We start from the raw sequence: 14,659 nt of genomic DNA, 5'->3' as shown, positions 1-14,659 counted from the left end.
CTGATTATGCAGTCAGTCTGGCCTGGTGGAAAGATCATGTTGGAGTCACAGACTCAGGCTAGAGTTCTGATTCAGTCACTGTTTATAGTTTTAACCCTTCTCAGACTCAGTATGTTCATATATTCATATATGTGGGTGGAGAAGAGTGTGCAGGGTAATATTTAATCGACTAGTCATTTGCTGACATGATCTGTATCGCCACACACGGGAGTCAGATTACTTGAGTTTGAATTGGGGCAAGTCCGGGTCTGTGATTTTTTAACAAGTCAGCTAATTTTTCTCTGCCTTGATTTATTCATCTGTAATAGTGGCCACTGCAGAGAATTGTCAGGCAGATTCATAAGTCAGATCATGTTAAACACTTAGAGCTCTGCCTAGCTAGAGTCAGCTCTAGATTAACTACTGTCATTTTTATTGATAGGGACTTTACAGTCTTGTCATGGTGACAAATGGTGAATTGTATGTGATAGTCTCTAATACAATGTAGTTGATTTGATACCGGCTGCTTTCTATTTGAAGTTGACTGCATTTTTTTTGGAACTCCCAAGAGGTCTTTTGCAAGTTAGAGAACTTTTCTTAAGACTGGTTGTTATTATAGGAAATTTGCTATCATGTGGAAAAACTCCAGTCCTCGTTTGTTATCAAGGTTGTCTTGAGTGCCACAGCTGAGTTGTCCCACTTTCATTGTCATGGATTCCCTGCTCCGTGCTTTTTGTGTTTGGTAAGGAGAACGTTGACTGTCCAGGTGTTTGCTCTCTGTGATTCTGGTGATGCTTTCTTTCTTTGTCTCAACTAGAATGAAATGGTTCGGGAACTGGATGGCCACGTCCTCAAGTGTGTGAAAGACCAGAATGGCAATCACGTGGTGCAGAAGTGCATCGAGTGTGTGCAGCCCCAGTCTCTGCAGTTTATCATCGATGCATTTAAGGGGCAGGTAAGTGACTTAGTAAAGAAAAAAGGGAAACAAGTTGATGGGTGTTTCCATTGTGAGCGGAGAGCACAATGGGAGTGTTCTCAAGGGCTTAGTGCGTTTTAGACTGCAGTAAGTAGCAGTCCTCTTCAGTGTTACTAGGTACTAGCTCTGTGCACCTCCAGCTCTTCCCTTAATTGTCCATGGATCTTCTCTCCATCATTAAAGCAGGAGGATCATGTCAGGATGAGATACTGTCATCAGAGTTGTTAAGTCTTATATTTGACGAGTAAGTTTTTTTATTTGGTTGAGTACTATTTATCTTGATATTTAAAAGTTTTTATCATGTTTTAAAATTTAGGTGATTTACAAAACCAGTCTTACAGGTTATGTGTGACTATATCTTTAACAAGGTGTGGGACTTCCCTGGTGGTCCAGTGGTGAAGACTCTGCATTTCTAATGCAGGGGTTGACTGAGGTCCTACATATCCACCAACCCTTCCCCTCCCCGCTTCCTCCCCGCCCCCCAAGTCTCAAGAAAACACCAAGGTGCTTCTTAATTTTGGGGCGTTGGATGGGGCAGTGATCAGGTTGGTTTGAACTCTGTTAAGTGGCACCCAACCAGAACTAGCTTCTGATTTCTCCTGTTTATTGTGTATCATAAGAACCAGGGTGCTTTTAGCACCAATTTCCAAGCAGAGTTGATATTTTGTCATACCACAGCTTTTGTTGTTGTTTTTGAAAAGGAGGGGAGACTGGAAATATCAGGTAAATTTTCAGGTATAGTCATGTGAACTGCTAAAGCCTGTATTGAAATGGGATTTTAGAGTTGTTTAGGTTTTGCGGTTTGCTCAGTTACAGCAATGGTTAAGTAGAGTACAGACACTGAAAGTGAAAGTCGCTCAGTTGTGTCCGACTCTTTGCGACCCCATGGACTATACAGTCCATGGAATTCTCCAGGCCGGAATACTGGAGTGGGTAGCCTTTCCCTTCCCAACCCAGAGATCAGACCCAGGTCTCCCACATTGCAGGCAGACTCTTTACCAGTTGAGCCACAAGGGAAGCCCAAACAGTAACTGAGGATTATTTGGGATTTTCTGAGTTAAGTTAAAAAAAAGTACCTCTGTTTAAGGCTTTTTGTGTGTGTGTGCTTGAAATACACAAAAAAGTAAACAGATTAAGCCACCAAATGGGAGGGAATATTTTCAAGATGAAAAATGCCAATGAATTGATAACCAGCATATATAAAGAACTCTTAAAATCAAAGAGAATAATACAGGTTAATTCAGAAATGGGCTCAAGGCCTGAATAGACAGAAGAAACCTATGAAAAAGTAATCCCATTAGTAATCATGAAAATGCAAAATAAGACCACAAATAGTAGATCATTTTTTTTTTTTGTTTTTTTTGGCCACGCCTCGTGACAGGTAAAAGTGAAAGAGGAGAGTGAAAAAGTTGGCTTAAAGCTCAACAAGATATGTTTAGATATGTTTAAAGCAGCATTGGTCTCCTAATAGGAAAAGACTAAGTAAACTAGATATCTATCAGGAGAGGATCAGACCCCCCCGCCCCCCCCCCCCCAAACTTTCTCAACTTTATGCTATACAGATAGATAAACAGAGTAAATGGTAGAAGCTCATAGTATTATAAGTAAATATTTGAATCACTATGTTGAGTGAAATAAGTTGCTCTAGACTGAGTGTTTACTGTTTTTATAAAGCTAGAATTGAGCAAAACAGTACAGTGTATCAGGTGTATAGTTGTACACATGAAGCTGTGTATAAAACACCTAGAACTGTGACTGACACTTGGTAAACATCTAAGACACATGAACTGTAGCCCACTAGGCTCCTCTGTCCGTGGGATTCTCCAGGCAAGAATACTGGAGTAGGTAGCCACTTCCTCCTCCAGGGGATCTTCCCAACCCAGGGATCAAACCTGGGTCTCCTTCATGGCAGACACATTCTTTACCGTCTGAGCCACTAGGGAGCGTATTAAGTGTTTTCATCATTACTGTCATTATTCTTGACAATAAATTTGAGGTTCAGATAATCCAGGTCATTCAGCTAGGAAGGGCAGAATTGAGACTGGGTTCTCTGGATCTGAAGCCTGTGCGTTCGCCTTGTTCCAGACTCAACAAAAGAGGAATCCTTTCTTGCTTCTTGCTGGAAAACACCCCAGCTCAATTCAGAACATTATCCTGTGGTTATGTGAAAGCATTCAGGCTTTGGTCCAAACCTTTTTACTGTTTTTAAAGCCATCATTTGACACTGTGGACTCTTTAACTGTGTTTTCTATGACCTTCATCTCTGTTCCTTTCTAAATAAACTTTTTGGTAAGGTCCTTCTTAGTTTTGAATTTGTATAAATCTATGAGTTCCTGGAATGGGTTTAAGAAATTAGAGTTTATCCTCATTCGTCCATACACACCTTATTATTTTCAGAGAGAACTTAAATGCCATACTTAATAATTTGGACTTGGAGTCAGAGTAGGAAATCAAATCCTGGCTGTGTCATTTACTGTCTGTAAGACTTTAGGCACATTATGTAAACTTAGGCACTTTGGTTTTCTCATCTGTATACCAAGAATAATCATGACTGTCTCTCTAGGTCATTGGGAAAATTAATGGGAAAATGTATATAAATAATTCTGAAGTATTGAAAGTGGCACCTGTTAATTTTGGTTTTCTTGTTTGTGTCGGTCTGCCCTAGGTGTTTGCTTTGTCCACGCATCCTTATGGCTGCCGAGTGATTCAGAGGATCCTGGAGCACTGTCTCCCTGACCAGACACTCCCTATTTTAGAGGAGCTTCACCAGCACACCGAGCAACTTGTACAGGTAATGGAGTTGCCAGTAGAGTAACTGCAAACACCTGTGGGCTTACGTGTTTTCTCAGCACAGGTTTCTTTTCCAGAAGGGGTTAATGTGTTTAAAATGCCCATTGAAGCTCTGGGCAAGTTTCCACTTATACCAGCCTGGTTGATCTTTTATGCATATGGGTGATGACTAGAACCCTGCCCTTGGAGTTAAGATCTACCTCTGAGTCATCAAGAGATCTGTCAGGAACTGTCAAAAGCCAGAGCCCTGTCATGGATTAAGCTAGCTGTGGCCACTTAGGCAGGCCATGTAGTTTGTCAGTTTCATCTTTTCAAATGAACTAAATGGAGTAGTTGATTTCTGTAGTTTTTTATATTTGTCTTACTTCTACTAAAATTTTCTCCCATATCATACTGTTCGAACACTTTCTTTATGTAATATGTTGTCTTAAAGCAATTTTAGGAGTGGTGCTTGTTGCTTGTTTTGCTCAGAGATGTGAGATTATAAATGTATTAACTATTCATTGTAAAAAAAATTGTAAGTGCAGAAAGGAGCAGCAGAACACAAGAAATGTTCCATAATCCTACTGTCCAGAAGCAGACGCATTTGGCATAGGCACTTTTTAAAAAAAGTGTTCTTTGTATGCACTTAATTTTTTATGTGTTACAAATAAATATTTGTGCCTTTGGAATTCTTGCTCACACACTTATTCTTTAAACACATCTTTCACTTTAGATGAGTATCTCCATTGTATGCTTGTGGTGTTATTTAATTAGGTGTTGCCAGTGTTTCCAGTTTTTCTTTGTTAAAGACAGGTGCAGAGACCCATTTGTACATTTGTTAGAAAAATAGCTCTTTATTTGAAATCCCTGACTGGATCTTTCAGCATAAATATATATAGAAACATTCCATTGTCTAGTAATGATGTGTTCCTGTTTTGTAATGATAGGGAAAAATTCACTACCTATCCATTTAAAAAATCCTATATGTTCTTTAGTATTCAGGTAAGCCATCATGGTGTTAAAGGAAGATAGATGTTGATTAATGTCAGAATTTAGGTAGCCTAGAGCTTGTTTATATAAATTTAAAATTTTCTGTTGTTTTTGAAACAGGATCAGTATGGAAATTATGTAATCCAGCATGTATTGGAGCATGGTCGTCCTGAGGATAAAAGTAAAATTGTAGCAGAAATTCGAGGCAATGTACTTGTGTTGAGTCAGCACAAATTTGCAAGGTATGTGCTTTAAATTACACAGGCTGTTTTCCAGAAGAAATGATTAAATAGTATTTCAGGTCCAGAGAAATTGTGGTACTTTTTTTTTCTTCTTCTTTTTAATGTTTATTTTCCTTAAAGTAATACATAGTTACTGAGTTCTACTGCAAAATATGAAACATAAGACGTCTCTTAGTGGGCTTCTTACTCCCCTAGAGTGAGCCACTTTGAAATCTGGGGAATTTGTTTCTAAAGCACATACATTTTGTACTTTGGTAAACTGGGTATTTCATGAACTTACTTTTTTGGAATTGTGAAATGTTCTTTACTTAGTTTCCTCATTGATACTGAAAGTTAAAAGGAAGGTAACCATATCTTTGTATAAGGCCTTCATATTCTTCAAAATCTCTTTTCAAGTCTTCATATCATACCAGCCCAATAATTAAATGTATATGTTATTCCCAGGTTGTGAAAGATGTTTTAGGTAACTTATAAGTAGCAGAGATTGAAGAAGAAATTGATGGCCGTCCAGTGGGTTAGTGCTATGATTTCTGAGTAGAGTGTGTATCTTACGCATAACATAGTTCTCTGTATTTTTTTGGAATATTTTTCTTCTCTTGTTTTTAAAGTAAATTGCAGGGCAGGTGTGACTCGAACAGCCTTGATGTTTTTAAATTGTTCACTTTTAATTCGTGAAATCTTGTTACAGCATGGAAAATAGAGACGAGAAATAAAAGCACCCCAGATCCAGTGTTTCAACACCCTAACCACAGTAGGATCGTCTCCTGGACCTTGTGTTGGTTTTTAAGGACATTTGCTAGGATCAGGAAAATAGAGGACGGAACCTCTGCGGTCTGTTTTTGGGGTCACAGTCCTCTTGACTGTCTTGTTCAGTGTGTATAATGTCTCACCCTTGTATAGTGTTAAGTATTACAGTTGTGGTCTGATAATAAGGGAGTAGCTATTTTGGGCCCAACCCTCTCATGTATAACAACTAATAAATTGTTGACAAAATGCCAAAAACTACCTGCAGACATTAGATAGTGACCAGGAGCACAGAGATAACCAGAAGTGAGTAGAGGAGGTTGTTGATACTTGAAAGAAGGTTCACTGCATTGGGAAAATTCCACCCCGCCTCCTCCCACACCTCCTGTTTTGAGAGAGTGGGGGAGATACATAATTGACAGGTAACACTGTGCAAGTTTTGCGTGTACAACGTGTTGGTATGATACATTTATATGTTGTAATATTCCTACAGTAACTTGAGCTGTTACCATGTCACATAATTATCATTTTTCTGTTGAGAACCATTAAAGATCTAGTCTGTTAGTAACTTTGAAATTTATAAAAGGTGTTGTTGACTATAATTAGGAAAGTTTTAGTCTGTAGGCTAAGTTGGGATAGAAGATCGCTGGTGTTCCAAAAAGGCAGTGGCAGAGTGACAGGGGAGAAATTCTGGAAAGGAAGAGAACCAGGGAGGAGGGGGAAGCCTAAATTTAAACTTTCTTAAGTATCTAGTTGACTCCTGACCCACACTGTGTAGGATGAACTTGAGGCAACCCTGCCAGGGCTGAAAGAATTTAGTGGAGATTTCATGTGCTGCTTATTGCATGGGAGAGGTTTGCAGTTTACTTTCAGCAAAGATACCGCGTGCCCAAAAAAGGGGTTAGGAGAGTGATACTCTTAGGAATATGACAGAACTCAGGGTATACAGTGCATCATTTGTCATGTCTAGATAACAGAAAAATGTGACCTATACTCAAGAAGAAAAAATGAAAATGGAAAAATCCCCAGTGAATATAGTTCCATACCACCCAGATGTTGGAGTTAGCAGAGAAGGATTATAAAGCATTTTATAAAGTATATAATTTTATAATTATATAAAAGCTATTATTTTAAAAATTAAAATAAAAATTTGTATTAAAATGATAAAAAGTATAATTATATAAAAGTATGAATTTTATAATTTTATAAATTATACATTTTACAAATTTTATATAAGTAATTGGTATTTTAAAATACTATATTTTAAGGTACTTAAAGTATTATAAAGTATTTAAATTATACTCAAAAATGTAAAGGAAAATGTGCGTATAGTGAAATGAAAAGATGAATGTTAGTAGAGAATTAGAAGCTTTATTACAGAAAGAATAATAGGGAAGTTCTAGAGTAGAAAAGTACAACATCTGAAATAAAATTCACTATATGGCTTTAACAGTAAATTAAAGTTAACAAAAGAGCCAGTAAATTTGAAAATTGAATAGAAACAAACCAATTAAGCAGGTTAGTGACCTTATGACATTTTTGATGGTAACCCAGAATACAAAGTAAATTTTTCATCAACTTTGAATGCATAGGCATGTGCATACACACATAACTGAAGATTGTCATAATTAATTGATACTGACTACTCTGTTTCATTAAAAAAAAAAAAAAAAACCAAAAAAGCTAGTCTCAAATCACTAAGTTGATTTTATCACCCACAATCAGGTTAAGAACCACAGTTTCAGAAATACTAGAATGAACTTTAAAGACTGGAACAATATGGATTGTGTGCTTAGGTGGTAGGGCGGCTTTGGCCAGGTGGGATCCTGATCAGTGAGTGATCCTATCAAGTGTGATAGCCGACCCTGATGACCTTCTTGAAAGACAAGTTACTGTCAAGGAGTCAGTCTTCCACCCAGAAGAATGAGTGTCCTGTTGCCAGCCTAGCTTAGTAGAAAATTCTGTTCTAAATCTGATCACTCTGGTCTTGGGTGGATGAAGGAGCAGCTCAGCCTGGCAGTTCTAAAAAGTGATGATTCTTTGCTTGAACATTTGGATATCGTGACTGGTTTAGTAATGTCCTAACTCCCTTTTCTGCTAAGGGAGAAGCCAGTGTCTATTAGGAGATGCACTTCCACACGCCACACCTTCAGCTCATGCTAGAATTGCAGAGTGCTGTGGGAGGAACGTGAGGGGGAAAGTTTTCGCATGCCGCTGCTATATCAGAAGGGAGAGGCTGTTTGTGGTCTTAAACGTGATTATCAGATTTGATTTGCTCTGTCTTAAGAAGAAAGATTGAAGAAATGTCTGGTAGGATGGTGGTAGTTCTTGGACATTTTAGCTTGAGAATTTTGTTTTCTAAATAAAAGCACGTACATAATAAAGGTTCAGTATTCGAAACCAGATAACATGGTGAGGGTTCTTTCAGAGTGGTGTGGAACCACCACCCTCTCTTGCGATTTAAAAATCGAAGTAGGAACTTGGTGTAGGGACCTGGAGTAGGGAATTGGTGGTCGTTATTTGTGATGACTGTTCAATTATATAGGGCTGGCCTTTGAAAGGAGTGAGACACTATCTCTTGCCTTCTGGTGTTCCTAGAGTAGGTATAGACATCCTTTTTTTCAGCCCCTGAAGGCAAAATTAAGACAAATAGGTGAAATTTCAGGGAAGCACATTTTTACTCTAGTATATAAAGAATGTTTGAGAGAACCATTCATTTGCATGGTCGGTTGCCCCAGAATCGCTTCCAAATCATTGGAAATTCTCATGCAGAGGCTAAATGGACATCTTGCAGAATGGTCAGAAAAGAGCTTTCTGCATTAGCTAGATTTGAAAGTTCCTTTTCTACTTGAGTGTTCTGTGATCCAGAGCAGCTCTTCCCCCAGTCATGAAATCCTTGCAGAGTGTTCAGCCTCCCACTTACCAAATGTTCTCTCTGCCAAGTATTGGCTCCAGTAATACAAATACAAAGAATAAGTATTGTTCTTGTTCTTAGACATCACACAACTTCCTCATACCCACGGAGGCACAGAAGCAAACATTCTTGAGTAATCAATCACTCCTGGGTGAGGAGTGCCCTTTAGCATGTGGCTGGGTGTGATTTAATCAGCATCTGCAGTCCTTCTGGATTGTAGAGGAACTCTGATTTAAAGTAACCACATCTTTTTTTTTTCCTTTCCGAGGTTGAGACATCTGTGAAGTGTTTAGACATGTGGACACACCTGGGGGTCCTTCTTGTTTTTAAGAGACAGTGTGAAGTAGTTGACTGACGACTGTGGTTTCTCCTTGTGTCTGCCTTCACTCAGCAAGTCTGTAGGGCCTGTCTTAAGTGCCCAGTTCTGTGCGTGGCACTGGGGATCTAGATGTGAGAGAGACTTGTTCTTGGCCCCATTAAGTTCACAGAGGTGAGGAGAGAATTGATAGATGTTGATGCCTGTTGAAATTATGTTCATTACCCATTTCAACTCATAACCAGTCTTGTGAACCTTTACTTACCTGGGTTTGCCCTCCCCTGTTAGGTGGTTGGGTCTGGTACCCTCCATGACCTGGGCTTGGCCATGGTCGACATTGGAGTCACAGATGGCAAAGATAGGATCTTATAGAGTCAAACAGATGAGGAATTAATCTTCCAAGAAGTCTCATTTGCTGCTGACCTTGAGGTCAGAGCCCAGGCCAGATAAGCCTGGCCGAACGAGGCCCCTCTAAGGACTGGCCCTGGATTTGTCTCCTTACAGCAACGTCGTGGAGAAGTGTGTCACTCACGCCTCCCGTACAGAGCGCGCTGTGCTTATCGACGAGGTGTGCACCATGAACGACGGTCCCCACAGTGCCTTATACACCATGATGAAGGACCAGTACGCCAACTACGTGGTCCAGAAGATGATCGATGTGGCGGAGCCAGCCCAGAGGAAGATCGTCATGCACAAGGTAGGCCAGTTTGTGCGGGTCTCCATCAGAGAGGAGGAGCTGGCCTCGCTTCTTCTCAGTTCTGAAATGCAAAGGAGGGTGGGCCTCTTGCTGCTTCTTGCGCAGTTTGTCACTGGATCATGCTTTCTTGTCCCTTTTATCTGGAGTGGCCATTGTCCCTGTGTTTGCTGTCGCTCCATCAGTAACTCACTGGTATGAATGTTAAACTCAGTCTTTGTGGGGGAGTCCCCTCCGAGTCTTGTACCTGCTGGCTCCCAGGAGACCAGCTTCTCAGTCTAGCAGATCAGCCGCCTTACCTTATTTCCATTCCTCCCTTTCATCTTCCATTCCACCATTTGCTGAACGAGCTCCTGCCTGAGGCCGCACTGGTCTGGCACGCTGATCTGGCGCCCACCGTGTGCCAGTCGCCAGCACAGAGATGACTGAGGCTGAGCATTGCCCACAGAGCACATGTGGGAAGGGTGACGTGAGCGCCTGAGCGCACGCCGCTGAGGGGAGGCTTTGTAGGAGGAGAAGTCCAGGCTGCAGAGGAGGTAGAGGGGAGAAAATGGGACAGAAATCTGAGGCGTTGTGTGCCGTGAGTGGGAGCTGACCCAGAAAGCACATGAGGAGGCTCACGGCCTCAGAGCGGTCGTGGAGGAGGTCCCGCCGGCCCCACACAGACCCCGGGGCCGGGGAGTCCAGCCAGCCCCCAGGCAGGCGTGCGGGCCGCACTGTGTCTGCGGGAGGCAGTGCCTCGCGCCTCGGGTGCTGCCCGTCTGAACCCTCAGCCTTTGGGCTCTGAATTCACCCAGCCCTTCTCGATGGAGGGGTGCCCATGGTCTGGCAGTGATGAGCCACTTGCCCTCTCTGAGAACAGAGTTCGGTAATGAGAATCTTTACTATGGACTCAAGTTCTGAGCCAGACGGGGCCCCCACCGCCTCCAGGTCAGAACCCAACACCGTGCTGGTGTTGGTGATGGCAGCTGAGGGCTGGGGAGTCCAGAGTCCTTAAGCTGTGAGACTCAGATGGGCCTGTCAAGATGCTGGTGAAGGTGGAGGGGATGTTGGAGACACACAGAACGTTGGAAGTTTATTCATTTACCAAATTAAAAGCACAGGTGCTCTCCGGTGAACTCTTCTTGCACCAGGACACTGTTGGTAGGCCCAGCAGTGTTGCAGACAGTTACACTGATACTGGGGAGATAGTGGGGGGCTGTGAGCGTGGAGGGGCACCTCACAGAGAAGGCTTCCTGCGAAAGCGACGTGTGAATAAAGCGTTGCACCTTTCCAGGTGGAGGAAACCTAGTGTGTGAAGCCTTGAAAGAGGAGACAAGACAGTGTATTTAAATGGAGAAGTACAGCAAGTCCAGTGGGACAGGACTGGGGTGCCAGAATCACACTTACATTTCAAATCATGGTCCTGGCCAGTGAGTAACTTGGAGGAGAGGAGGCAGTGAGGTCTGGACAGGGGGTTGTTGAAATAGCTAAGCCAAGAGGTGAGTGGCGGTTTTGAGAATCAAGAGAAGTGGACAGAATGGGGCTTCTGCAGCTGGTTTGATTGAGGGAGTTGAGAGAGGAGGGGGAGTCCTAAGAATCTGAAAAGCCTAAGACTTCTGCTCTTTCACAGCTAGGCATACCCATTTTAGGAAGCGGGAGGATTGAGAGGGGAACAGGTTGCTTTCCATTTCCCTTTAAATCAAGTGGAAGATGGAGTTCAACAGCGTTGTATATGCACATTGTTAGTGTCTTGTCTGGAATAGGACAGATGTAAAGGTTAAGTGGCTGGACTCATCAGTGAGCCAGTCCTGGGGACAGACAGGTGAAGGGATTGAATTTTACTCAGGTTTTAAAAGGAGAGCTGCCAAAAGCAAGGGGTTCGGAGCCTCGAGCACTAAGGACCAAAGCCTCAGCTCTGTATGTCACCATGATTGCGACCCAGATGGAAGTGGGGTGTCCTTTCTGCAAGTGCGTTTATTTAGGACGGTTAGGCAGTGGTCTGCGTGCCGCAGCTCGGAGTTCGAGCCAAGGACTGTGCATAGTTTCCCAGGCTGGCTCCTAGGTGAGAGTATAAAGCTAATATGGGTCTGCGTCCTGTGAGGGTTACAGAAGTGGTTTCTGGAGCCACCTGACCCTTCTTTGCTTTGAGGGTACAACTAAACAGGCAAAACGGTCTGCGTGGAACACTCAGGCTTGAGAGTGTCCATCTTCCCTGGCATGTTGTCCTGTGTTGAGTAAGTAACTGGGGAGCTGTGATGGGGGAAGCAGGTCAGTGTTGTGGGTCTTCACCGTCTGTGTGGCATGTTGGTGGTTCCACAAATGATTGTGAACGCAGTGTGTTGTAGAAGGCTCTGTGAGGTCACCAGCGAGGAAAGGTGGTTCCAGAGAGGAAGCACCTGCCGAGTTGTGTGGGATGCACGGGACTTGTGGATGTGGGTCTGCCCCAGGGTTGGGGTACAGAGAGATGCTCATGGGGCTGAGTGTCTTGGAGAGGCGGAGCAGAGCTGTGAGAGGAGTGGCCAGACAGTGGGGGGCCGTCTGACTTTAGATGAGCGGCTTAACCACTGTGCCTCCGTGTTTTCATCAGTGAAACGAGGATAATCACACCTTTCTTACGAGGATTCAAAATGGATGGTTCTTGGCTCTTGTTCATCATTTTTATTGTTATCATTGATAGCTTTCTGTGATTTGCTGTGAATGGGAGAGCAGGGTCAGGTGATGAGCACAGGGTTCGTGGTCCCCAGAAAGCAGCCCCTGCTGCTGGGGAGAGCCGTGGGGCCGAGAGGCTCCCTCAGGGGCTGCCGACCGCGGTGGATGGTGTGGTCGTGTCTCGGGATGCTCAGTCTCCACACGCTGTCCTGGAAGTGGCCTGTGGTTGTCCGACCTCCAGAGCCCTTGGATCCTGCATCAGCGCTCAGGGCAGGAGCCGCCCTCCTCACCTGCTGGGTCAGTGTAGCTCATGTATTCAGGTGCTCAGGCTGAGCGAGTGAAAGATGTTGCTTGTGGGGTGTGTGTACCTGTAGGCACTCATGGTGTCCAGGAGCAAGTTACCCTGAGCCCCCTGAGCCTGTCACAGGCCAGAGTAACACAGACTGTGCTTTCTCCGCAGATCCGGCCCCACATCGCGACTCTTCGCAAGTACACTTACGGCAAGCACATCCTGGCCAAGCTGGAGAAATACTACATGAAGAATGGCGTTGACTTAGGGCCCATCTGTGGCCCCCCTAACGGTATTATCTGAGGCAGTGTCACCCCGTGCCCTCATTCCCACTGACCTCACTGGCCCACTGGTGAATCCAACCAGCAACCAGAAATGTTCCAGTGTAGAATCCAAAAATGGGTAAATGGTTGCTCCAGGATTACCCTCTCCTCCCAAAAAAAGGAATCAAATCCACAAGTGGAAAAGCCTTTGTAAATTTGTTTCATTTTATTACGCATAACATGTACTAATTATTTTTTTTAATTGACTAATTGCCCTGTTGTTTTACTGGTGTATAGGATACTTGTACATAGGTAACCAGTGTACATGGGAGGCCACATATTTTGTTCAATGTTGTATCTATATTCCACGTGTGGAAACTTTCAGGGTGGTTGGTTTAACAAAAAAGTTAAAAAAAAAAAAAGAAAAAAGGTTTTTAACTCATTTGCCTCACTGGCAAGTTTTGCAAATAGCTCTTCCCCACTTCCTCATTTTAGTAAAAAAGAAAAACAAACAAAAAAAAAAAACCTGAGAAGTCTGAATTTTAGTTAAATGACCCCAAACTGGCATTTAACAATGTTTATAAAAATATATATATATAAATATATATATATAAAGAAAATCATTTCAGAGTTGCAAAAGCCTCAGTTTATGACATTAAGTTTATGAAACTTCTGAAAATTGCCTTTTTTGGAGACTATTATGCTGAAGAAAATAGTGTAGTCCATTTTGTGAGGAGGAGATGTGAGCACCCAGAATGTCTTTCAAGGCCGGGCGGGTATGATTGTTTACTGCCTACTGGATTTTTTTCTGTTAACATTGAAAGGCAAAAATCTGATTATTTAGCATGAGAAAAAAAAAAAAAATCCAACTCTGCTTTTGGTCTTGCTTCTATAAATATATAGTGTATACTTGGTGTAGACTTTGCATATATACAAATTTGTAGTATTTTCTTGTTTTGATGTCTAATCTGTATCTATAATGTACCCTAGTAGTCGAACATACTTTTGATTGTACAATTGTACATTTGTATACCTGTAATGTAAATGTGGAGAAGTTTGAATCAACATAAACACGTTTTTTGGTAAGAAAAGAAAATTAGCCAGCCCTGTGCATTCAGTGTATATTCACACCTTTTATGGTCGTAGCATATAGTGTTGTATATTGTAAATTGTAATTTCAACCAGAAGTAAATTTTTTTTTCTTTTGAAGGAATAAATGTTCTTTATACAGCCTAGTTAACTTTTAAAAAGAAAAAAAAAAAGCTTGGTTTTATTTGTCACCTAGTCAGATAGTAGCGAGATCCTTTCTAAATGTTATTCCAGATGATTCAGTTCACACTAGTGGTTTTTTTTTTTAATCCTAAAAAAGTAATGTTTTGCTTATTTTGTGACAGTCAAAAGGACGTGCAAAGTTCAACCCTGCCCTAACTTTCCTTACAATCAGAGCCCCTCTCACCTTGTAAAGTGTGAATTGCCCTTCCTTTTTGTACAGAAGATGAACTGTATTTTGCATTTTGTCTACTTGTAAGTGAATGTAACATACTGTCAATTTTCCTTGTTTGAATATAGAATTGTAACACTACACGGTGTACATTTCCAGAGCCTTGTGTATATTTCCAATGAACTTTTTTGCAAGCACACTTGTAACCATATGTGTATAATTAACAAACCTGTGTATGCTTATGCCTGGGCAACTATTTTTTGTAACTCTTGTGTAGATTGTCTCTAAACAATGTGTGATCTTTATTTTGAAAAATACAGAACTTTGGAATCTGAGTTTGTGCTTTATTATTATTATTACTTTTTCCAATATAGTGCCCCAGAGCAGACAACCCTTTTCTTGTTTGTG

General features: G+C 41.9%; 1 protein-coding gene and 1 non-coding gene across 18 annotated transcripts in view; both read left to right on the top strand.

Annotated features, from left to right (window-relative positions):
* Nucleotides 1-14,586, top strand: part of PUM1 (pumilio RNA binding family member 1) — a 123,324-nt gene extending 108,738 nt beyond the window's left edge. For all 17 annotated transcript variants that reach the window (XM_061148421.1, XM_061148420.1, XM_061148414.1 and 14 more), the window contains 5 exons: nt 797-934; nt 3,621-3,746; nt 4,838-4,959; nt 9,438-9,630; nt 12,719-14,586. In XM_061148421.1, coding sequence (XP_061004404.1) covers nt 797-934; nt 3,621-3,746; nt 4,838-4,959; nt 9,438-9,630; nt 12,719-12,850 — 711 coding nt within the window. In that variant the 3' untranslated portion in view covers nt 12,851-14,586. The remainder of the gene's footprint in view (nt 1-796; nt 935-3,620; nt 3,747-4,837; nt 4,960-9,437; nt 9,631-12,718) is intronic.
* Nucleotides 10,452-10,536, top strand: LOC133061065 (small nucleolar RNA SNORD103/SNORD85). Its single transcript, XR_009693898.1, has one exon. It is a non-coding gene; the product is annotated as a small nucleolar RNA SNORD103/SNORD85 (small nucleolar RNA).
* Nucleotides 14,587-14,659: the final 73 nt, after the last annotated feature.

This window comes from Dama dama, chromosome 8 (genome assembly GCF_033118175.1).
Source record: "Dama dama isolate Ldn47 chromosome 8, ASM3311817v1, whole genome shotgun sequence".
Taxonomy (NCBI): domain Eukaryota; kingdom Metazoa; phylum Chordata; class Mammalia; order Artiodactyla; family Cervidae; genus Dama; species Dama dama.
The sequence above is the reverse complement of the archived record's forward strand: the minus strand, read 5'-3'. Positions and strand labels throughout refer to the sequence as shown.